This window comes from Monodon monoceros, unplaced genomic scaffold, assembly GCF_005190385.1.
Source record: "Monodon monoceros isolate NGI ecotype Baffin Bay Population unplaced genomic scaffold, NGI_Narwhal_1 Super_Scaffold_3, whole genome shotgun sequence".
NCBI classification, from domain to species: domain Eukaryota; kingdom Metazoa; phylum Chordata; class Mammalia; order Artiodactyla; family Monodontidae; genus Monodon; species Monodon monoceros.
The window spans coordinates 60,077,135-60,103,423 of NW_021703780.1; the positions used below are offsets into that span (position 1 = coordinate 60,077,135).

At 39.8% G+C, this 26,289-nt stretch overlaps 1 protein-coding gene across 4 annotated transcripts in view; it reads right to left on the reverse strand.

Annotated features, from left to right (window-relative positions):
* The window catches only part of WDR48 (WD repeat domain 48), a 44,978-nt gene extending 23,520 nt beyond the window's left edge, over positions 1-21,458 (reverse strand). Inside the window, exons 1-7 of one of the 4 annotated variants that reach the window (XM_029242105.1) lie at positions 21,404-21,457; positions 9,028-9,168; positions 6,999-7,077; positions 6,186-6,268; positions 5,937-6,066; positions 3,904-3,992; positions 3,421-3,522 (exon numbers count right to left, since the gene is read on the reverse strand). In XM_029242105.1, coding sequence (XP_029097938.1) covers positions 3,421-3,522; positions 3,904-3,992; positions 5,937-6,066; positions 6,186-6,268; positions 6,999-7,077; positions 9,028-9,168; positions 21,404-21,451 — 672 coding nt within the window. In that variant the 5' untranslated portion in view covers positions 21,452-21,457. Of the gene's footprint in view, positions 1-3,420; positions 3,523-3,903; positions 3,993-5,936; positions 6,067-6,185; positions 6,269-6,998; positions 7,078-9,027; positions 9,169-18,946; positions 18,983-21,403 lie in introns of those variants that run through there. The other 3 variants (XM_029242104.1, XM_029242102.1, XM_029242106.1) reach the window with 3 other exon arrangements.
* Between the last annotated feature and the right edge of the window lie 4,831 nt (positions 21,459-26,289).

The window sequence follows — 26,289 nt, forward strand, 5'->3', positions numbered from 1 at the left end:
CTGTCAGGAGCATCAGTGCTTTAGTCACCAATTCCAACTAGTTCACAAGAGAACCAAGAGACTAACCAATAAAGAAACTGTCAGGAGTAAGGTGGCAAGCAGACCTTCATCACGTGTGTAGGAGCACTGTGGCAGTCTGATGGGGAGAAGGCAGGGAGGAGCTCTCCACTCCAGGAAGAGATGCTGCTCTGTGGTGGCAAAGCTGTTAGTAAAGCTTTGATCACTCAGATTCTAGACCATATATCTTCAGGGAATAAGGTCTGACAACTTTAGGAAAAGGAAGGCAAAGATGATGGGTTGAAAGTCCTCACAGGCTGGGTGACTTACAGAAGTAAAGAGATAAGTTCCAAACCCAGAATGCACAGGTGAAAGTGCATGAGGAAACACAGTATATTAGAGTTCTATATCAACCCTGATATAGAATACAAAATAATCTTTGATGGTAGTCAGTATTCTAAGACTGCTAAAAAGCAGGCTCCCAAATAGACAGCAATCACTTTTAGAGTAATATGCAGGCGAATATCTTTGTAGCATCTGGTAGTATGGTTGAAGGATGTGCCCATTTTATAGGAATTCTAGTACCTGATATCCTACAGGAGCTAGAGGAGTCATCAAAACATTTCCCACTGCCTCCACCCTTCCACTGGATAAAAATGAAGACCACTTCATTATGAGGTGGCCTCTGGGATTAGGACAGAATGCCCCAAATGGTTCTGCTAAGTCAGACTTGGGGGAACAGATTCTATAGCCTGATCAGGTGCTCTGTGCTTCTGCCAATGGACATGGGAGGTACCAGTGTACTGGGGCCAGGCTGCTGTTGACCAACACAAAGTGTTTCTGAGATGGTCGCTTACACACAATTGTAACTGCCAATAGAGAGCAGCCCAGTGAGCAAGTCAGGGGCAAGGAGTGACCTAATGCTCAGAGATACCCCCGACCTATGAGCTAGGTTCAGCAGGACTTGTATTACCAAGGAAAACCCTGTGAGTGACACACAAGGATGTGAATGACTCAGAGCAAGATGGCAGGTTGTCCCAGATCCTCAAGCAATTGCCTGAGTGAGTACAAGGACTGAAAAGTCAGCTGGCTTGGCCCACGAATGTTGGCACAATCCGAACAACTGCCATGGTGACAGACCTCAGATAGTAAGACTTGATAAGTATCTTACAATCAATACAACGAAGGAAGTGAGGCAATAGGCTGACATCGATGGGATTCTTTGGCCTATTATACGTATCTTATCATAAGTCCCTGACTTACAACGCCAGCAGAGACCCTACATTAGAAGCTTGCACGGCAACTCTGCAAGATGCAGTATATACTCTGGTCCAGTAACCGATGGTTACTTCTTCCATGTTGCAAGAGTTTGTGAATCAGTATGTAAAGGTTTCTTTTTTCCTCCTCTCTTTTCTCGGCTGAGTAGCTATTACAGATGTTTTCTGATCAATTCCCTAATGTAAGGATGCCGTGTTGTTGGTGGCTAAATCTACATTTAGTCTCTCATTGCCAATAAGGAAAATGGATGAAGAAGGAAAATGGATGAAGAAGGAACGAGAGGAGGAATGGTATCTGCTTAATTATTTACTCTAAGGCTGACAGGCAGCTTTTTTTTTTTTTTTTGCGGTACGCGGGCCTCTCACAGTTGTGGCCTCTTCCGTTGCGGAGCACAGGCTCCGGACGCGCAGGCCCAGCGGCCATGGCTCACGGGCCCAACCGCTCTGCGGCATGTGGGATCTTCCCGGACTGGGGCACAAACCCGTGTCTCCTGCATCGGCAGGCGGACTCCCAACCACTGCGCCACCAGGGAAGCCCATGACAGGCAGCTTTTAAAGTAGTACTACATCACCTTCTCTGCTTTCAGTAAGTGGAACTGACTACAGGTGAAGTGCATGTGTAAGTAAATGTGCTACCTAAATCGTCTTAAGTAAAAGCACATTCATAATTGTCTATATAGGAAACAAGGCATGGAGTGTAATAGACAGGAGGAGATTTAAGAAAGTCTGACAGGCCCACAGCCCACTTCTGGAAAACATCTTGTCTATAGCCTCTAGTTAAGCACAGTCCCATGGAGACCATATGATCTAGTTCAATCCTGGACAAAGCTAACAGAACTAGGCATGGAGAACCATCTCAAGTGTAGCCTAGCAGCTACTGCAACAGTGAGGAGCTAACTGTACTGGGCTTTTTTTCGCCACGCCTCACGGCTTGTGGGATCTTAGTTCCCTGGGCCCCGGCAATAAAAGCATGGAGTCCTAACCACTGGGCTGCCACAGAATTCCCCTGTACTGGGCTTCTTAGACTCACATGAAAATGCTGCTATGAAGAAACTCAAGAGCTCTAGAAAATGCCATGGCTTACAGACAAGAATATACTTATTATTTCTACTCTTCTCACCAATTACACTAACTAAATATTATGACTCCCACTTTGCAGATAAGCAAACTAGGGACCAGTACATTCCTCTCCTCAAGGCCACACAATACTTTAATATCAAGATCCTTCATCTCCAAAGACCTCCATGGGAATATTCAAGCTTCTCTGCCTGGTTCTGAAAAAATAATTTCTTTCCTTTGGCTAGTTTTTCAAACCTTCCTTTCACCTCTGGAGACAAAGGCTTCTCTAATTCATGTGTGAGGCAACTTCCATGACATAATTTCCACAGGAGTAACAGACCAATGGTGTTTCTCATCTCATCACATTCATACTCTCCTTCTTCTAAACCAATCACAATCAATTCCAATGATCCCTGCCCTATGCAAAAAATGGCAGCAGTACATGGTAGAGGTATGTCATAACATAAAATGGTGCTCAGTTTTTGTTTTTTATTATCTACACTGATGAAAGATCATTTTTCTACTGCTACAGGACAGAATTGTGATATATAATTCACAAATTATGTGGCCAACAGAGAATTAATACATGTTCAAACATTACCAAAATGTTTTTCTTTGAAATGTTCACTCTAAGTACTATGTTAGACAACTAAATCTACAGACTGTATCTACATAGTCAACTGACAAGATTTGCTTGGAAAACAGACCCACTGTGAGGAAATTTTGCATTTACTACACTGCCAGAAAGCATTCAATACCAAAGCTTCCTTCTGCTTTACACAAGGGAACATTTTAAATTATTTCAGCTACACATATCATAACTGCATATACTCACCTGCATTAAAATTATTCTTAGGAAATCCTTCGTTTGGTCTTTATTTAAAAGTTAGGCAAACAGAGAGATTTTGAAATGTGGATTATTATATGTGCAACTGAGGATTTTAAGGATTTAAAAATTAGACCACAGTTTCTAATATGTGTGGCTTTTGGTTCAAACCAACTATGCAACAATATACTAAGTGGGGGAGCTTCTGCTGTATGAAATTTTGACAAGGTCAGTAGGTAAATGTTCATGTGAACTGCATACCTGTGTGCCATCTCTGTTCAACAGCAATGCTTTAACATTATCCGTGTGCCCTTTAAGCTTCATTAGTTTTGCACATGTTCTTGGATCCCATACTCTTAAAACCTGTGAATTTTAACAAAGTATCATACAAATGATCAAAGTTAAATAATGGATGACTTTTATAAATCAAATGACAACTATTAAATTCTGAGAGGGAAGTACTACTTCTGCCAATAGACAGTGTCCAAGGCTCCCAACTTTTTTAAGTAGGAGGAAGTCTTTTTAATGTCAAAAAAAGCACAGGCTTCCCCCACTCCACCCTCCGCCTCCGTTACCACACACGACAGTAATTATACAGTTATACTCTTATTTGTTCAAATAAAACCTTATTTTAGTAGCCACCAGGCAAAACCGCTGTCTATATATTCTGTAATTACCCAGATCAAATTATTTTGGTTTCTTTACTTTCTAGTGTTAAAATATACCCTTTAAGTTTCCCCTTACCTTCTCAGTGGACCCTGATACAATGATTGTTCCCAGTTGATTCATTGCCAGGCTATAAATAGAATCTTTGTTCCCACTTAAAGAAGAAGCTAGTAAGGATAAATGGAGCTATATGTTAAAATCATCAGCTGTTTAATAACCAGTTAGCACAAATTGCAAGTTTAATTATTCGATTTAGAAAATCTTATCTTTATGAGTACTCTAAGGAAAAGAAATCCCTATAATGGAAATAATTCTAAATCATAATATTGTTAACAAAATTTACATCTCTTCTGGATTTGAGCATACACAAGTGCTCAATAAATATTTGCTAAATTGAATTGCACTGCCATTTAAGAAACTATATGCATAAGTAAAGTATTTTCAAAGATGCACATGTGCCAATAAAAATGAAAACTATGGCTACACTCATTATTTACAAGAAAACACAAATCAAAACAAAAATACAATGTTCACCTACCAAATAGATAAAAAACAAGGCAATACTTAATTCTCAAAAAATACAGTTAAAATGGCACCCTCATACATTACTTGTGGAATGATAATTTGGTACAACTCTTCTAGAAGGAAATTAGACAATGTGTAGCAAGAATCATATTCATGCCCTTTGATTCAGAACTCAATACCACTGAAGTATGTATATAAAATTGTCTATACAGTATGATTCCAACTGTACAACAAAGAATAAATTTAAACAAACACACTGAGATGCTGTGAGTAAAGGAGTAAATACATGTAAAGTATTTAGAAAAGTAACTGCTTGTATTAAATGCTCAATAAATGTTAGCTATTATTATTACCTCCATAATTATAAAAAACTTATTTGATATCCTCTCTAAACAATTCTAAGCAAGACATATCTGTTGCAGAATCTATAACCACTAAGCCTCGTCTCTGACCTTGGGACAATCCTGATTTTTTTGCTTCATTCCTTCTTGTTAGTGTCTCTTTCAGGCAGGCCTTACATCTAGAGAGAGCTAAATGATGTATTATGACAGCCCCCAGTGGGGACCAGCTGCTGAATCCCTGAGATTGTGTACAGGTGAAAAATCACGGAAAACAAGGGAAGAACAGTGTTTAGACCTTCACATATTTCCTGAGAAAAAGGGCAAAATGATATTTAAGAAATTATAAACACCAGTCTCCCAACCTACTCTTCTTGGCACACACTAGATTATATTAGAACTGTTAGTTATATCAACATGAGTATTCCACAGTCATGACAAATTGGACCTGTTATGTAGGAATCTAGATAGTTCAGGCCCATATCCTGAACACAGACCTTCTAGGCCAGGCTTAGCCTTAAATGTGCTCTCAAGAATCCCTACTGACACCTGGCCTAGAGAACTATTATTGGTTGGGCCAAGTGTGAGCTGAGTTTCAAGTCTAGACCTGTCTGGATCTGACTGGGTAATTGAGATCTCTTAGTTGATGAGGCATCCATGCTACTAACCTGCTGTGAATCTCTCTGAATTGCCTCTAGATGTTAGGTTAGCCTTCCTGAACTCTTCTGTTCAGGAAGAGTTGGCTGGATTCTTTAGGGCTGCTCTGAAAGGGTCCCACAATATTGGCACTAAAACCCTTTCTTTCCTTTGGGTATTTTCCAAGTTGGCCATTAACTCAAAGGCTCTTAGTATATAGTAACACTTTTAAAAGTCAAAAACTGCCTACTTTTTGCCAGGTAATCACCACCTCCATCAATAATATCTGCCTAGAGTGTGGCTTTGGGCCAGGCACAGCTGGGATATACAAAGTAATAAGACAGGCACTTCTGCCCTGTGGAAGCTTACACTTCAGCTAGGGAGCTAACACATGCACATGTACAAAAATAACCAGGTTACACCTGGAGAAGTTACCATTTTTAGATTGCAGTGAGAAACTAGTTCCTTGTTGTTTAATCATACTCTTGGGGGCTAGAACGCTGTAGGTAGAACCACTCTCTTAATGCAAACTTATCAAACTTGTTTTATAAACCATTCTTTATTTATGTCAATTTGGATCACTTTCAAAGAAATTTTTTTCAAACACCTTACTTGTGACAGTGTTATTTGAGGCAGTCAATGCTGTTAGAGTATTCACATCCCAAAGGAATATTTGTCGGTCCAACCCAGCCGATGCTACCAGTTCTTTATCCTTGGCATATGCTAAGGCTTTTACATAATCCTGCAACAAAATACACATACTCTGATCTACTCTGTAGATCAATAAGCAAATGACCCACATGAAGTACTGAGATCTCAGTATTACATTAAAGACATTGAAAATTGTGTTAGTTGTTTTACCTTATGAGTCCTTAATGTTGACATGCAAAATCCCTTATGTGCATTCCATACTTTTACTGTTGTATCAGAAGAAGCAGATATTACTAGAAGAGGCAAAGAATTAAACCCCTTAGTAATGTGACTTAACACCATTTTAAAGAATTAACGTAAAACAATGTAACATTGTCTCAAACTTTCACACATACATACAAAATGTTCATACATAAATATTTGAATATTTATGTGTATTGAATATTTATAACATTCCTAACATTAATTCAAACATCTTAATATTCATAAACACATACACATATACATATATATCTGAAAGTTCTTTCTAGAACCTATTGTATTTTGTCTCAAATATTTTTTTAGATAGGCAAGACAGACTTTTTTTAATGTTTCAGTTGAAGGCACAACTAATTTGATTATGCAGCTTCTCTAACACAGATTGCAAAACCAAGAAATGGATCTTACCATAATGAAAACAAAAAGAGATATTAATAAGGTTAAAAGAAGAATACATGTTGTATGAGTCTATTTATATACAATGACAATGCAGGCAAACTAATCAATAGTGCTTGTAAGACATGAGAGCAGTTACCTTGGGACAAGGGGTAGTGACTGAAAGGGTGGCATAAGGGGGCTTCTGGTAATCTGTTTCTTGATATGGATGTTCACCTTGTAAAATTTTAATGAGCTGTACTCTCAAGGTGTGTGTGCTTTTCTGTATGTATGTTATACTTCAATAAAAAGGCTTACATAAAAAAAAGAAAAACATATCAAATTGAATTAAAATCTTCCAGCAGCCCCAAAATTCAAAGAAATACTTACATGTTTTCCCATTACAACAGAGTACAATGTCATTTACCCAATCGGTATGGTGTTCCATAGATGCTATATATGGATCTTGCTGAAATTAAAAGCAAAATCATAAAAATGTCTTTAGTCTACATTAGAGGATAAAATATATCACAAATTATAGATATGTTTATATTCTTCAATTAATGTGACACATTGCTCTAAGGTCTCAAAATTGACAACTGAATTCAGAGTAGAATTTCATCAAACAATTGATGCTTCCATATGACACATGTAAACAGAAGTTTTGTTTCAGGACAGTTTTACTACTGATGAAAGTCTAGGTTTCCAGGAAAAATGCTTAATTTTTATGCCCTGAGTTAGTGAAGGCAACAAGATCTGGGCTAGGCACTGTGTGTGACACGAGTGCAACAGGAAGGGGTTCACTAGAAAGGACAGGACATGAACAAATCTGCAAGCTGGGGGGATCTGACTCAGTAGTGGTGAAGGCTCAAAGCTGACAGCAGGGACAGAAAGGAAGCTGATGAGAGTGGGGAGAAGCGTAGCCAGACTGCAGAGGGGGATGCACGCTTCTGCTCTTAGCTGCCTACTGCTGTTTTTACCTGTGAACTAAACATTTTGTCACAGTATCTACAGTCCTTCAGAGAAGAAATGGAAGCCAAGGGCTAAAGGATCATCATTTCAATTCAGTAACTCAAGATTTTTCTATTCCTCTCACTTGGTTTAATCACCAGAAGAGGACTTTTAAAGAAGAGTATTTGGTTATATCCTACACCTAAGACAGGCAAGTTCAAGATGATTCACGGGCAAAAAGAACAGCTCTCTACAAGTCTAGTTGAGAAATGATGCTATTCAATCTTGTCATAAAAATGAGGACCAGAAAGAGATGTCTGAGGGCAGTATAGGCAGCTTTCTAATTCTTCCAGGCTAGTTCTTGTGTTTTCCTTAATTTGTATGAAATATTGTAAATTTCCAGGAAAGTGACATTCCAATTCAAATGTAAGTTCCAAAAAGCATTTCAGAGCCATAGTTTTCTTACTTTCCATGTTTTTAACATTGGGCCACCACTGTTTCCACTGGTTAAAGAATTCAAAGCCCGCTGGACCAAAGTCCATTTAAAGAAACTATCCAGGAACCGTGCAAAGTAGTGGTTCCTTTTCAGATGGAGCATCAGACTTGTAGAGCTTGCTAAAAGACACAGACTTTTAAAATGACAAGGTCTAACATCAGGGTTTCAGGGTTAGATTGGGTTCTAACTCTCTGTCATGAACTAGCTACTTAACCATGGGTTAGAGTCTCTGAGTCCATTTTCCCACCTATGAAAATGGATCTTAATATCTGCCTTGAAGGATTATTAAAACCATATTGGATACGAAAGTGCTAAGTGTCTGGTACGTAGCTAGGAGTTCAAGAAATGCTCCTTCTTCTTCCCTGAATCTTTCTTTCTATGTCATTCATAATACAGGCATTCAAACAAAATACAAAAAGAGCTCCTTTCCATTTGACTGGGGATTTATCTTCACATATCATTAAGTCCTGCTCCTGTTTTCATAGTTTTACACCAACTTTATACTATATAATAAGGCCCTATGGGTTTTGTGGGCACCCTAATCACTTTTAAATGAAGATATCAAATACTTGTTCAAGGTTAATTACAAATGTAAAAGCATATTCAATCTTTTTTTAGTAACACTGAAAAGGGATGCAAGAAAGCTTTTTGGGAACATATTTAAAACAGAAAAATAAATTGTTGCAAAGAAGCTCCCTACCAGACAAATCTCTTTGTTCCTTTGCAGTAAAGGGCTCTTATCACAAACCTAGTTTATAGAGTCCCTGCCTTAGCTAAAACACTTCTGAAACTCCCCTGGGGTGTTTTTCTCAGCAGCTTACTGAATTCTGGTTGCAGAGTCTTTATTTATAGAGTGTACCAAATAACTCAGTGCTCAAAGAGATTAAATCTGAAACTGTGAAAGGCATCATATTAGACAGACCAAAACTTACTGAATATAGATTTAAAATATAAACTCAATCCCTGACTTACCTTGTGCTGATTGACACTCCATATTCTTATGATGGAGTCTCGACCTGCCGTGAAAAGTCTGTTTAGTGCTGGGTCCAGCTGCAGGGCATTGACCCCATTTCGGTTGTACTTCTCCACTTCATCTCGAATAACATAGGAAACCTGACAAATATGTCAAGATTTGCTGTTTATGAAGCTACAAACATGTGATAATAAAATGTAGCCTTCTAGTGGCCAATCTGAAATTCAAAATCCCATGTTTTCTAATATAAAACTTATTTCCGAATCCAATAAAAACTTTATTTTACTCTATAGAGACTGAAGGGCTGAGGAGAGAAGAGTGACATTAATAATAGCCTAGACCAAGATAAGCAAGTTTGAGGCTAAACCACTGCAAATATCTCCTAACTGGACTTTCTCTCCTACCCTTGTTTGTCTTTAATCCATTTTCCACAAAGCAGCTGGATGAATCTTTAAAACATGAATAGAAATATCTTTTAAAAATGTAAATAGGAATATCGCTCCCTGTTCATAAACCCCTCTGACTGCTTACTCCACTAGACTCAGGATTGGATCTGGACTCCTCAAGTGCCTCTCCTGCCCCTCATCCTTGCTCACTGCTCCCACTCCTTGCACACACTGTGCCTCCAGACGGGCACATGTGCTGGTCCCCTCTGTCTAGAAGCTCTTCGTCCCACTCTGTCTGGCTAAGCTCTTCCTCCCACTCTGTCTGGCTAACTCCTACTGCAGTCTTTAGATTTCTGTTGAAATGATGCTTCCTCAAAAAGACCTTCTTTGACCTGCTAAGCAAAATGAGGTTTTGCTCTCCAATAACACACTAAACTTTTCTTTCAGAGAACTTTTCCCTACTCTATTACGGTTGATAACCTCTGTCTGCTCCATGAGAAAACTCAAGAGAATCAACCAAAAGCAATTACAATTAAGAAAAACTCAACAAGCTGGCTGGCAGCCAAAAGCAAAACTTTTCTATTCTAATGAAATAACCAGTTAAGATATAATGGGGGAAAGGGGACCCCATTTACAATAGCAACAAAAATAAATATCTAGAAATTCATTTTGCAAAGAAGATACATAATCAACAGGACAAGGTACATAAAAGAAAACCTGAATAAAGGAGACATACCATATTAGTACAGGAAGTACTACAGGAAGTAGTACAGGAAGGTAGTACAGGAAGATCCAAAATAAACAATTTTTTCCTAACTTTGTGATTTTAACCCAACTGTGGCCAGAGTCTCACTGGATTTCTTTCTAGAAGTTGACAAAATATATACCAATAGTACAATGCTTTGAGGGGACTACCCAGTCACTTTTTTAAATGAAAGAATATTCTTTAAATATCTTAAAAGGTATTATAAAGCTACCAGAATTACAAAGGAGGACCACAATATGAATATATAAAAGGATCAATGAAATAAAACAAAATTCAGAAACATATTTTCCCATTATACATTTTTTATTTTGATATAAACAGATTTTGAAACAATGAGGGCATGATAAATTATTTAATAAATTATCTAGGAACATCTAGTGATTCTATTGCAAAAAATAATATCCTCTCTCCAAATCTTAAACCAAAATGAATTTTCATATGGACTAAAGATTGAAATTTAATAACCTAATCATGAAAATACTTGCAAGTATTTACATAGTCTCTACATAGAGAAGGCTCTGGTAACGTGACAAGAAAGACCACAATCTTTGCAAAAGAAAAGGGCAACGCTGATCTGACCAAACACAAGCCAAAACTTTCTATACATACACAAATGTTCACAGCAGCATTATTCACAATAGCCAAAAAAGGGAAACAACTCAAATGTCCATCAACTGAAAAATCCACAGACTGTAGATTAATGGTTTCCAGGGGCTTGGGGAAGAGGAGAATAGGGAATGACTACAATGGTGTACAGGATTTCTTTTTGGGGGTGATGTTCTGGAATTAGGTGGTCAATGCACTTTGCAAATATATTAAGAATCACTGAGTTGTATACTTTAAAAAGGTAAATTTATGTGAATTTTATCTCATTAAAGCTGTTGTTTAAAACAAAGCAAACTTCTGAATGTCAAAAAAATAACATGAGCAAGATTACAAGGCAAACACCTAACTGGGGAAAAAATGAATACAAAAGACAAGAGTTTACTCTTGACAACATACAAAGATTCCTTAGATAACAACAGAAAAAGTCAACCTCTCCAACAGAAAGAAAAACAGAGATCACGAAGAGGAAATTTTTTTAAAAGAAAAGAAAATGGCCAACAAACACATAAATAATAAAAGATGTGAAAAGGGCCAGGGTTGTATACACAAAGACAAGGATGTTGTTTTAACCCGGCCTTTCGGTGCAAGTAATGTAACTGAAATCTACTCAAACAAGCTTAAATATTTTTAAAAATGGAGAATTTAAGATGAGAATTTAACAAGGATATCTAACAGAGCTCAAGGGCAGGAAATTCAATCATGACTCATAAGAGACATTTTAAAATAAAATCATGGCACTTCTCTACTTAAGCTTTTCACTGCATTTAAAGTCAAGTTCAAATTCCTCATATGCTTTGGTTCTACCCTGCAAACTCACACTCACCTCAAACTAACTTCCCCTACGCTCTTTGACGACAGTCGTACTAAACTCCTTCCTGTTCCTCAAACACATCAAGTTCTTTCCCATCCTAGGGCCTTCAGATTTACTTTTCCCTGTGCCAAGAAGATTCCTCACCTCTCCAATCCCCACAAGAATACTATTCTCCCAGCTTTCATCTTGGCTGACTCACCCTCACCCTCACACTCCAGGTCTTAGCAGAAAAGTAATCTCCTCTAAAAGGCCTTCCCTGACCCCTACTCCATTTCTTCTACAGTTCTTACCACGCTGCATATTTATCTTTTTTGCTATATCTTCTCCATTAGAATAAAAGCTGCAAGAGGGCAAGGAACTTGTCTGCCTTGTTCCTCCTACCACAGTATCCTTAATATAGTATCTGGCATACAAAAGACATCCCATAAATATTTTTTGCATGAATCAGATACTGAAAAACCATCAGGAAACAAGCCGGCTTCAATGTTAGTTTCAGTCTCTCTTAATGCCTCTTCCTCTGGGGCTTCAAGGCTCCTTATCAGCTTTTCTCAGTACATTTCCTATTTAACGAAGATGAGGTAGCATATATGAATCTTGATTTTCAAATTTCTGGGAGATGATCTGATTGGCCCAGTGGGAAAGGATCAGAGAATAACATGATTGTCAGTCCTCATTCCAGGTGGCAAGGAATTCTCAGCAAAACAAGTTTGGACCAACCTCTTTAAGGGCATCTATTACAGATGTGAGATTAAAAACAGCAAATAGGGCTTCCCTGGTGGCGCAGTGGTTGAGAGTCCGCCTGCCGATGCAGGGGACACAGGTTCGTGCCCCAGTCCGGGAAGATCCCACATGCCGCAGAGCGGTTGGGCCTGTGAGCTATGGCTGCTGAGCCTGCATGTCCGGAGCCTGTGCTCCGCAACGGAAGAGGCCACAACAGTGAGAGGCCCGCGTACCACAAAAAAAAAAAACAAAAAACCAACCCCCCCCCCCCAAAAAAAAACAGCAAAAAACTAAAAGTATCCAACCTAGTTGGGTAAATTTTGGCACACACATCTATAAAAGAGAATACTATTTAATCATTAAAAATGTTGGTGTAACTCTAGACTGATTAATATGGGAAGAAACCCAGGGTATATTTAAGTGAAGTATGCATGGTCTAACACAGTAGTGTATAATAATCATTACTGTAAAAATGTTGCATAATATTAAATATACGTATATTTAAAAATAAACACACAAGTTTAGAAGGATATACATGTATAAAACTACCAGCAGTTATTCCTGAGTGATGGAATTATGGTGACTGTCACTCACTCATGCCTTTTTAATACAGTATGAATGTTTTATAATAGGCATATATTACTTAGTTTTTTGAATTTATAATTTAATTCTTATCCAACTAATTCTTGCCTGTATTCAGAAAATCAAATAGTACTGAAAGACAATAATGAAAAACCATCTCCCTACTGTCTGGTTAAGACTCCCCATACCCAGTCTTAATCCTTAGAGGTAATTAATTTCAACTCTTGGTTGTTTCTATTAGATAGCTACTGCATTTCTCGAAATATTGTGCTTATCCTTATCCATTTTAGACATCGCCTATTTACTCAAGCTATGGTAGGTTAGGATGTAGCTCTGAAACTTGCCTCAGTAATTCTTCCCTCTACTCTTCTGATATCGATAGATCTATCACTGTTTTTGGTTGATTAAATAATCAGTGCTACACTGTTGGACTGTAATTGCTATCTACTGACTAGCCAAGTACTATATTATGAATACATTTCCTTCCTCAGAGAGCTCTTCATTTTCCCGAGAGTTCCTTCTTTCCTTCAATGGCTCCCTCTACTTTAACTTCGATTTTCTTGAATTACTGCAGCATATTAGATAGTCCAGCAAGAACCCACCTCCAACCCCCACTTTCCCACAAGGCTTCCCCCTCAGAATCTCCCACATTCTCACTCTAATCTGGGCTGGCTGCCCTCTCGGTCTGCTGGCACAGTTGTCACCTTCGGTGCTTCCCTTTACTGCTTTTCTGGGTTAGAGCCATTGTTTCCTGAATTCCAATGTCTCTTTTCCTTGCTCACTTCCCAGTACGGCAGAAGTACATCCCCAGGACCTTAAGAAACTAACATAGAAGAAGGTACATGGGAGGTGACTTAGCCCTTGCATGTCTGAAAAGGTCATTACCTTGACACTTGATTTGGCAGGATAAAGAAGTCCATGTAGAAAAAAACTCAGCTTTTGAAAGCACTACTCTAATTTCCTCTAGCATCCAGTGCTGCCACTGAGTTCAATGCCAATTCTGTTTCACTCAACTTTAAGGTGATCCCATTTTCATTCTCTCCCGCACCACCACCTCTACAGCCCAAGATTTTAGGATCTTCTCTTTTTACTTGGTGGGGTATTTTTTTGGGGGGGTTCTTTATCATGATAATTTTTGGTCATTTTATCATTAATTTTGCTGTGTACTTTGAAAGCCCTTTCAATCTAGAAACTTTCAGCTCTGGGAAATCTTACATCAATTCATTAATAACCATCTCTGTTTTCTTTGCTCCTTCTTAAACTCTCATCAGTCAGATGTTGGAACTTTCAAACTGATCCTTCATCTTTTATGCATTCTATACTATCTATCTCTGTCTTTTTGCTTACTTTTGTAAGACTTCCTTTACTATTTCATAACTCTGCTATTAACTTTTTTGGTAAATTTTAGCATGATGGACAAAATAGGAACAATAACTTCAATAGGAAAATGGCTAGGCCAATTATGGTCCATCCATTCTATGTAGTCATTAAAGAATAAACTACATACAATGATATATTCCAAGACATATCACATTAAAAACTTGTTAAAGAAAAAAAAATTGGCTGTAGACAGAAGAAAAATAGGATTCAAGTCTTTCAACAAATACTGATTAAGCATCCACCAGTTGCCAGGCTCTATTCTAAATGCTGAGGATACAGTAGTGAGCACAGAAGCCCTCCGGGAGCTTTCATTCTAGTGGGGGAAAGACAGTAAGTGAAGTTTTTTTCTCAAGATATAGGCAAGCTTTGCAGGCAGAAGAGATGGAAGTAAAAGAAAAAGAAGAGTAGAAGGTGCTGGACACAGAAGCAATAAATGAGTGAACAAAGTCCTGGAAAAACTTCATTTAGGCAAAGTCAAGAGTACAGGCAAAGGCAGAGAAGATGAGGACTCATTTCTGCCTTGATTTGCTTAAAAAAAAAGGAGGGGGGGGGGGAGGAAGACAAGGTACTATAAGGACTCTGCAAGGGATGGGAAGCCAGAAGCCAGACCTTCAGTACGAAGTATGCATTTGGAAGAGACAGTTAAAGGGACTCTGACAGGGAGAAAAATGACAGGGTATTTCCCCCAGCAGCAATATCCAGTTAGGTTACGCTAGGAAAGCCTGCTCCCAAGCTCATTCAGGTTGGTGGCTGAATTCAGCTCCCTGAAGTAGTAGGCCCGAGGGCCCTGTTTCCTTGCTGGCTTTTAGCCAGGGATTCATCCTTGCTCCTGGAGGCTGCCTGCAATCTTCATGCTTTCTATGTGCCTTCTCCTGCAACAGAAGGGCCGCCCTCATGTCTCACATTTTTCTGACTTGGTCCTCCAGCGGAGAAAGTTCTCTACTTTTTAAGGGCTCACATGATTAGATTGGGCCCACTGGGATAATCCAGGATAATCCTCCTATTTCAAGGTCTGTAACATTAATTACAGCTGCAAAATCCTTTTTATCAGGTAACCATAACATATGCATAAATTCCAGGGATTAGGGCATGGACATTTGGCAGTGGTGGGGGGCGGGCATTCTGCCTACCACAGTAACAATTTTTTGTATGAAAACAAATATGGATATATTACAGAATGAGTACAGAATCACAATATTTTTAAGAAAAGAAAGGAGACTTAAAAGCATTTCAGGCTCACAAAGAGGACACTCTGGGCTATTCCCCCAGGTTTCCCGGAGGTGTGCATTAACTCATTTCCGCTTGGATGTCTAATAGACATCTTAATCACGGCATGTCTCGAACCGAGCTCCTGACAGTCCTCTCCAAATGAGCTTTTCCTGTCTTCCTCATTGATGACGTTAATGGCAACTCCATTCTTCCAGTTGCTCAGGCCCAAAACCTTAGTGCCAGCCTTACTTCAACTTCTCTCATCTCACATCCTGTCAGCCAGTTTTGTCATCCAGAATTCAACCCATTTTCACCACCTTGGGTGCAGCCACTATCATATAGCACCTGGATTTCTTAAATAGCTACTGGTCTCTCTGCTCTGCCCTTGCTCACCTGCAGTCAGGTGATCCTGAGAAAACACATTTCTTCTGCTCAAAATCCACCAAATGCTTCCTACCTCACTCGGGAGTAAAAGCCAAAGCCCTACTATGGCCTGTAGTGCTCTACATGATTTGGCCTGCAGTTACCTCTCTGATTTCAGCTCCTACTCCCTTCCCCTCACTCACTCCATGGCAACCACAATGGCAACTTTATTATTCCACAAATAGGCCAGGTACATTCCCACCTCAGGACCTTTGCATTTGATATTCTCACTGGAATGCTCTTCCCCCAAGTAACAATCTCATTTCTCTTAGATTCTTACTCAAAAGTCAGCTTCTGAGCAAGGCTTTCTCTGACCACCACAAAAAAATTTCACTTTCCCTCCTCTGCTGCTTATCATTAATCATTTTTTGACATTTAAAGGTTATTTTTCCCCCAACATCGTATTATGAAAAATTTAGAGAACATATAAACGTTGGAAGAATTACACAGCAAACATCCATATATCCATACGGATATATTCTACAATGAACATTTTCTATCCATTTGAACATACCCATCCATTTGATCCATATCATTTTTCAATGGCTTTCAAATTAAGTTGTGCATCATTAATAGTATTTCCTCCTAAGTACTTCAGCATGTATATCATTGACCAGAGTTCATTATTTATTTATGGCTCCTTTTTCAAAGGTAAGATTTGCATTTAGTGAAATGTACACATCTTAAGTATACATAGATACGTCTGACAAATTAATACACCTGTGTAATACAAAATTCTACCAAGATATATACATCACCACCCTAGAAGTTCCCTCATCCTCTTCCCAACCTCTACACCCCACCCCCAGACAATCTAGAGCTGACCCTTTTCACCATAGATTACTTTTGCCTGTTCTGTAACACCTTATAAAGAGAACCACACAGCTCTTTTGTGTAAGGCTACTTCTAGCTCTCAGGCTACATCAGGCTAAATTTGGCCAAGAAAAATTGGCCAAATATGAATAATTCTTACATGTGTTTTTCCTGTTCAACCTCGTGGACCATGACTTTCTGCTTGTCTCTATGTTTCGAGAGTGCTGATTTTAAAAAGTATTCTAAAAAGCAGTCTTGCAAATAAAAATAGGACAATTTCTAGCCTGAGTTCTCTTAGTCAGGGGTTAGTAAAACACTTCTACAGAGGTTAGTAAAAAACCACCCAAGGACCAAATCCAGGCCAAGGTTTGTTTTGTAAACAAAGTTTTAATGGAACACAGCCACACCTATTCATTTGGATATTGTCCTATTGCTGGTTCCATGTTATAATGGCAGAGTTGAGTGGTTACCAAACAGGAGAATGGCCTGCAAAGCCTAAAATATTAACACCTGGCCCTTTAGAGAAAAAGTTTACTGACCCCTGTTCCACTGGATATCATATTGGCACTGAATTTTTTATTACCCATCCTATATAAAAAGTAACTTACCTTGGACATATGGCTAATTTATAAGGGTCTTTCCTTGAGAAACCAGGATTTGGCATCATCCTACTGCTACCTTAAGAAAGTCTTGAAGATTAAACAACCCAGAATTGGGGCTCAGAATGAGGAGTAAAGACCACGCTGAGCTCTGACTAGGTCTAGAATAACTAAATATTTGGCAGGGAAAGGGGATTAGTACTGGTAGAATAGACATTTGTTGGTTGCCTCTATATTCCCCACTGCTCCCCAATATCTTCCTCAAAGCAAGCAAATGCCAGAAGAAATTGTGTAGGGACTATTTAAGAGACTGTTACCATGGATAGTATGGGGAAAGGATTTGAGGTCTAGAACAGGTGCAGCCACCATGCCACCAAGAGGGAAGACCTAGATCTAGGAGTTTGGGAATAGGAGAGGACAACTTGGAGGCAGCCCAATGGTAAAGGTGACTTTACATCACTCCTCAGGGTAGAGAGTCACAGTGAATCTGCTGGTTCAAGATTTGCGTGAAGCTAGCACCATCTCTTGAGTTATCATTTATATGAGCCAATACATATGTTTATTGTGTGAACCCGGTTATGTTGGATTTGGGGTCATTTCCAACCAAAAGAATCATCTTGTTATGAAAGACCAAGTATTTACGTTCTTGGACCAACACTGAGTACTAGGGCATGGTTATTGCTCCTAAACCACGAACACTAGTAACTTTTGTCCAACCTCATTCCAAGAGTTCTGAAGCAAGTAAGGAAAAGAGGCCACAGCTGAAGGAAAGATGGAGACAGACTGCCAACCAACAAACCCAGGTTGTTGGAAAATCAAAACATTAAAGGGATTGCCAGGGACTGAAAAGCCTTGCTGTGATATCCTGATTACCAGGAGGGAGCTGCATCATATATTTAAATTCACACATTTGTCTGATCATGTTTCAGACGATCACAAATACACCCCTCCTCCGCATACTCACCTCCAGTCTCCTTAGAAGTTTAAGATGGTAGGACATGTGCTCATTCTTCATTGTGTCTATAATTAATAAGTAGTATGCTTGGACCCTTCTCCACTGGTTATTTATCAATATTATAAGTCTCAACGGTTCTTTCTGGCCTACTATTTGATAACGGAGCTCAGGGCTACTGCCTCTTAGTACAAGAAACAGACAGCCAAGAGGCAAAATAAATTACTGTAGCCATATATATTTTTTCCAAAATGGAAAGATTTTTTTTTTAATTTATAAGAGCAAAGAATGTTGTAAAAAGTTAAAAAATATAAAGGTTCATTATTTTAAAGTAAAAGATATTCTGTTTCCCACCTTACCAATAATCACATAATGTAATACTCCAGAGATAATCACTGTTGATATCCTTCCAGACTTTGAAAATACCTTATTTCCTTTGTGGAAATGGGACCATGCTATGCTGATTTCCTATTTTGACTTCTGGACACCTTTCCTTTTTAATAATATACATCTAGCTTATCTTTTAATTGCAAACTAATCTACTATATGAATGTACCTAACTTATCTGCCAATTTACTACCGATAAACATTTAGATTTTTGCTTTTCACAATGACAGCATTCCTATAATAAACACCCTTGCATAACGAGAGAAAGATATATGCATACATACTTTTTTATTTTTTTTGTGGTATGTGGGCCTCTTACTGTTGTGGCCTCTCCCGTTGCAGAGCACAGGCTCCGGACGCGCAGGCTCAGCGGCCATGGCTTATGGGCCCAGCCGCTCCGTGGCATGTGGGATCTTCCCGGACCTAGGCACGAACCCATCTCCCCTGCATCGGCAGGCAGACTCTCAACCACTGCGCCACCAGGGAAGCCCTGCATATGTACTTTTGTAAAACAATTTTTTAGACAAGGAATTGCTGGGTCAAAGGAAATGTGTATTTAAAAATGACAAACAGGAAGACACGAAACAGTGAATATCATGACTCCACTTAGAGTAAAAAAATCACCTAAGTCGGGTACACACACGAAGAAGTATAGAACATTAGTGTTCAACCAGCAACAACTCTGCCCTCCAGGGGACATCTGAAAATGTCTAGAGTCAATTTTCGTTGTCACAACTGGGAAGGTGCCAGTGTCTAGTGGGAAGGCAGGATGATGGAAAACAACAGTCCTCCCACAATTAAGAATTATCCAGCCCAAGATGTCAATAGGGCTCTCAGTGAAAAACCCTTAGCTAGGATTATATCTCACAGTCTTCAAAGCAGTTTTCTTTGAAGAGTGGAAGACAGTTATCATTTACACTTTTGTTTGTGGGGGGTTTTTTTTTGCAATGAACATGCACTAGTTTAAAAAACACTTCCATAAACAAAAGTTCTCCCTTGTGTTGAGATAAAATCAATCTCTGCGGCTTCTCATACTGGTTCTACACCTTAAAGACAAATTCTGAAAGCAGCTAACAAGACTCATTGAATCTTCTCTTCAGCAGACTGATCTTACATGGTTCTTCTGAATGCTCTTCCTAGGAAACAGCTTCAAGTCACTTCACCAATCTGATTGCTATACCTATTAAGAACAAGGTGCTAAGTGCTGATCCCCAAACTCTAGTTTTGTACTCTGATCAGTGAAGAGTGAAATGATCATCTTCCTCATTCTGCATACAATGGCTCATACTCAGCTTATTAAAACACTCAGTTTTTCCACACATGCTGCAGCTACTTTACATTTCCCCCATCCAGTACTTTTATATTGACTTTTAAGTCTAAATGCAAGAAACTAAGACACTTGATTAACTCTCCTTACTACCCTAAGGAAGGTGGTAGCACTCTAGTGTCTAGAATATAATCAAGTTACAATTTTGAGTTACATTTTAGTCAGGAACAGACATTCTCACCTGACTTGGATGCTGGGGTTACTTAAATCCCATCACTGATGCACTTAAAAATCACCAACAAGGTATGCTATTTTAGATTCTTATTAATGTCACTCAATTCAACAAACATCTAAGTGAGTGCCTAGGACACTGTACTGATCAATGAGATCAATAAAACAAAGAAGTGAACTGGCCAGAAGACTTTATGACCTACAGCCATTTCCTCAGTGAAGGAACCCCTTGTCCGGACTACCTATTAAACACTGGCTGATTTCAACCTGTAGAACTATATATAATGCTGTGTTTTATAAAGAAAGCTTGGGTGTTACTTATTCCTGTACTCTCTCAATTCTTTGCACATTTTGGGGCCTAAACTAAGTGCTCAGTAAATGTTTAATAAGTGCACCGTACTGTCACCACTACATACAACATACCTGCAGGTAACCACCTGTAATAGGGCTTTTACTCCTCAGATCGTTGAAAATACTAGAAAGCAATAACGCTTAAACGTACCCAAAACAAAACTGGATTCACGAAGGCATAAAGCACACACGGGCGGGTTAGGTAACTCTTTACCCTTGAATAATACATTAGAGAAACAGAAAGAAAGATTCAAGGATGCACTCTGAAGAACAAATGGTGAAGACGAAATTAAATTCCAAAACAATGAAAATTATAATTCCCCCACTAACACCAGCATACTCCCACGTCATTTCCACCTTGGGGGTGGGGGGAAGCTCCCGCATAAAAGTAGGCAGGGGGCTCCCACATGCAGACCCCTGCTCAAAAACCCTGCAGGGCTCCGCAGCCCAGCCGCAGCCCCGCCACGCCCCCGCACGGGCCCACTCACTCCGCTGCCCGCCCCGCGGGGAAGCTCCCGCAGGCCTCCGCTCAGACGCCGCTGGGCACAGCGCTTGGGAGACAGGCAAGGGAAGGGAGGCAGACGGGCGGGGAACGAGCCCAGCCCGACCACGCAAGCCCAAGCCTACGAAACAGTGGACGACCGGCAACCCCAGGCTCCCAACCGCGCGCCCAAGGGTCCCGGGACGGGGCCCCGGCGGGTCCAGTCAGCCGCCCCCCGCCCCTTCCTCAAGCCGTTAGAGCCGCAGCCCCACCCCTAGCCGCCGGCCGCGCCCCGTCCCGCTCGCCCCAAGCCGCTACCCCGGCCGACCGCGGCCCGAGATATCTGCTCGCTGGAGGTGGGCCCGGGGATGCCTGCCACGCCCGGGAGGTCGAGGAGCCGGGGTCCCCTACCTGTACTTTCCTCCGCCCTGCCGTGTTCTGCCGGTGATGGGCCGCCATCTTGCATGTTGACAGTCCTACGTCATTTCCGGAAGTGCCTTGGACCGGGCGGATGTCCTGCCTCTTCCCCTTTGGCCGAGGCATGGTGGAGCTTTTGTCAGGGACTCTTTGTCGCTGCGGCCGGTGACCCTGTGGTGCGGCGGTAGCACTTAAAAATCGTTGCGTGCATATAGTGCTGGCGGAGAGAGAGCCACTTTGTGACCCAAGGGAGCAATCTGTATCCAGCTCTGTGTGGGCCTGGACCCTGGCTTGCGCTGTTCTCCTCAGAGGCCCAAGTAGGCATAAGAAAAGCGCTGAAAGAATTAATGTTGGAGATGGGCGCCATGGACTCCACCTCCACTCCCTCAAACATTCGTGGGCAGCCAAAGGAACCGGCATATTTGCCATGAAGTACCTAAAAAAGGCGGAGGATTATAAACTGGCCTGGAAGGAGGAGAAATAGAAAGGTTTGCAAAGGAGGTGGCCCCATCTTATGGAGGCGCACAGTGTTCGTTTAAATAAGAGATGGGGAATTCCCCGGCGGTCCTGATTAGGACTCTGCGGCCAAAAAAAAATTGATGTTATAAGAAGGCAAAAAATACTAGTTAAAATTGTTTACAGCCGGACTTACCTGGTGATCCAGTGGTTAAGACTTTGAGCTTCCACTGCAGGGGGCATGGTTTTGATTCCCTGTCGGGGGCGGGAAATAAGATCCCGCATGACCCACGGCAAAAAAAAAAAAAAAAATGTTGACAGAGACGACTAAATTCCAAATCCTGAAGGAGTTGGGGCTCACTCTAGTATCTGGTTTAAATCATCTCTTATACTGGGACAGTTAGACCTTTCTGGATGAAGGTCTGACCTGAGGAAATTTTCCTGACACTAATTATAAGTCTTGATGGTCCCAGGCTAATTATTTGGCCAGTTGGTCGAGGACATGGAAAGAGCACGATTGGAGAACTGGTGACAAGGAAGCCTTGGGAAGGGATATGGTGATGGACTTTGCAGAATGAATCTTAAGAATCATATGGATGAAATGAACAGCTTTGTGGATTAAACTCAGCCTCCTTTTCCAGGCTCAGTGATTGCTCAGTGGACTCATGAATGAAATGGTGATGATAACAAGGTTGGAGCTGTGCATGGGATCATCAAGCCACTGCTGAGCGTTCAGGTTGCTAGCAGCAGTGAGCAGTCCTGAGTTGGTGATATGCCTCATGCTCCAGGACGACCAGCCAACCACTTGGAGGCAAGCGGATTCCATTGGCCCTCCCAGTCATCGAGGAAGTGGTAGTTATTTGTCCTCTCCGAAATACACTAAGTTTAAATTTGCTTTCCTTGATTGCTGTGCTCTGTCAGCACCACCATCTGGGAACTTCCTGAATGCTTTATGCACTGTCATTGTGTCTGACACCATATTGCTTCTGATCAAGAAATTCACTCTGTAATGAAAGAAGCAATGCAATGGGCTGTTGCCCATAGAATTCATTGGTCTAATTGTATAGTCTATCACCAAGAAGCACCTGGTCTTATTGAAGTCTTAGTTATGGTGCTTTCTGGAAAATAACCCTTTTTGATGCTGTTTTATAGGATGCAGTATATGCTTTGAACTAGTGTGCAATATTTGGCACTCTTTCTTCCTGTTCCTGTTATCTACTGCTGTATAACCACCCCAAAACTTAGTCGTTTAAAGCAACTTCAACATTTACTTTGCCTACAAATCTGTAATTATGCAGGGCTCAGTGGGGACAGCTTATCTCTCTTCCACTTTCCACCTGATGCCAGTTGGGGCAGCTAAAAAGTTGGCAGCTGGAATCATCTAAAGGCCCACTCCTTTACATGTCTGGTGACTGATGCTGAATCTGTGGGCAGAACACTTACTCATGGCCTTTCCACAGTGCTGTTTGGCTCCTCACAACATAGTAGCTGGGTTCCAAGGGCAAGCATGCCAGGAGAGAGAAATCCAGGTGGGAACTGTAATGCCTTTTCTAAACTAACAGTAGAAGTCCTGCAGTGTCACTTCAGCCACATTCAATTCATAGAACTTAGTCACTAAGGCTGCTTATATCTAAGGAGACTCCTTTTTTTAAAATGGGAGAAATGTCAAAGAATTTGTGGATATGTTTTAAAACCACTACATTTCCAAAGGTAAAATTAGTGGATTTAGGAACAAAGGGATATTATACCTAATGTCCCCCAATTACAATTTTTTAAACTGCCATTCTCTGAGATTCTGGACTTTGCTGGTTTAGAGGTTTGTTACCAAAGAAAGGAATTCCTCCAACAAGGCTGAACGACGGTTCTACTGATTTGCAGCTGGGACTGCCACCTCACCATTTTGCATGTCTTGTGACACTGAATAGGAAGGAGAAGAAAAGCAAGGTTATGGTTTTGGTGGAAGTAATTAACCCTGATCATGAAGCAGAAATAGGTTTGCTGATATAGCTTTAAACAGATAGGTACGTCAAACACTCAGATCCCTTAGAAATGAAGGTATTGGTTGAAGGTAAAGGGACAACAGAATAGCTGGTGGAAAAAGGAAGTCATAAAGGGAAGTGAAATTCTCATGATCAGGGGAAGAAATGAGAACAGTCATGTTTCCTTTCCTTTCTTGATGTATCATGTATACTTTTAAGTGTTTTAACTTTTATTTTCTTTCTTTACCCTTTACTTCACTATTATATGTGGGGTGTCCTATTGTTGGTAAACTCATTATTTAGTAAGTTGCAGAGGAAAAGATAGCAACTAGAGGTTGTAGACTTAGAAATGGAGGATGGATGTGGTAATTGATGAAGCATTGGGTTGACTCTTGGAGGGTGACAGAGTGAGTGCATCTTTGACTGTGTAAAGGATAGTTGCAGTATTTTAAGTGACAACTTTTTTTTGAAGTATAAGCATTGAAAGCAGTGGTTATATTGGTGTTGGGCAGCCAAAGGGATGACTTTACATTTGATATTTTTGTGGCTTTATTTTCTGCTGTCCATCATTTGAGTTCTCTTTCTGTGTTTGGGGAATTCCCCACTATGTGTCTCGGTGGTGAGTACTGCTTACAGAAAGTGATAAAGACAGTTACTGAGTTTTTCTAGCCTTCTTATAGCAAGAGTCTATGCATGTGACCTCAGCTTAGTTAATCAGATGACATCTTGACTGCAACTTGGTGAGAAACTCTGAGGCAGCACTGTTCAGCTGAACTGCTCCCAAATTCCTGCCACTGCAGAAACTGTGTGAGATAATAAATGTTTGTTGTTGTGGGATAATTTGTTATGCAGCAATAGATAACTAATGCACCCTCCCTTCTCCATGAGGAGGGGAAATGTCACAGCACTTTCACAACTTTACAAAGATAGTCTCATCATCAGCTTCTTCAATCTCCATTTAATTCTTTGTCTTTTCTTGTGTAACTGTCAGGAGGCTTATCCTGGCAGAATTCCTTCATCAGTCTCTTAGAATTTCCTCCATAGGAAGATTGGTACCTTTATTCAAAATGTAAGAAGCCTTGACACCTACTATATTTTTCTCAGTTTTTGAGACCTCTGTTTAAAGTCCTAGGCAATATGAAAACTTTAACATCCTGAAAAAAAAATCCACATACGTATTAAATAAAAATACAATCGATTTAAAAAGTAAATAAGAGTTCTAGAAGGCTTCTACTTCCGAATAAACCAGACTGGTTCTTGTTAAATCTTACTCTGGAGGGACCCTTCCCTCTGTCAGTTACCTGTCAATTAACTTCTTACATCTTCAGTTTTTTAAATCTGTAAAATGGAATCACAACAGTACCTATTTCATATGGTTCTTATGAAATAACCTTACCACAGTACCTGGTAGGTAGGAAATATTCAATATACTTTAGGTATTATTTTTAATCATCACCTTGCTCAGGAAACATTGCCAAAATGTTATAATAACATTACCAAAATGTTGTAATTTCCCAGGATAGATTTTCTCCTGTTTTATATAATGTAGGCTCTATCACTTTGTCAAGTTTTCAAACCAGCTTGAAATTTATCTTTTGTTCTTGCCTGCTTTCTTGTTTTCAACAGCCTGGAAAAAGATTCATGAAATGATAAGACCTTTTAACAGATTTGTCCACATGTTTAAATACATGTTTTCTGGCTCCATGACCAAGCCATTTACTGAAGGAAGTGAAGGTGACCAGGTATGTCTTTGAACCAAACCCCAGACTTACCATCATCGGGGGGAGACATGAATGTTTTCTGTTTTAATTGTTTAAGAGGAATTAATATGTTTTGAAAATTTGTTTAAAAGCACACAATCATGCAACGCCTTGGTTTGCAGCTACTACGGTCTGCTAGTGCTTAATGCATTAATTTGGATATTTTAAAGATGAATTTTAAAAAGAATAAAATTTTAAGCCTCATGCAAGTAATGTGGAAGTGCTAAATAAACTTTGTAGAGCAAGCCTGTCATGATATCAACCAACTTCATGAAGAAATTGAGAAGCTGCATTATTTCCTTATAATTCTTTAATGATTCTCTAAAACAATGCTTCCTTAAAGAAATAGGGTGTTATGATATATAATAGACTACAAGATCATAATTAAATAAACATGCATAAGTGAAGCAATATTATATAAGTAAACATAGAGACTCCGAATGCTTAAGATGTTTATGTCAAAAGTTGTATGCTAGTTTATGTCTTGTCAGCAAATCCTCAGGTTTAAATACAGTCTTAGAAGGCTTTACTGAGTGACTCCTTATTCAACGTTAACTTATTTCTGAACACACTGGGAAAAAAGTATCCTTTAGTTCTTTTTACTTCTTTTTTTTTTTTTACATCTTTATTGGAGTATAATCGCTTTACAATGGTGTGTTGGTTTCTGCTTTATAACAAAGTGAAT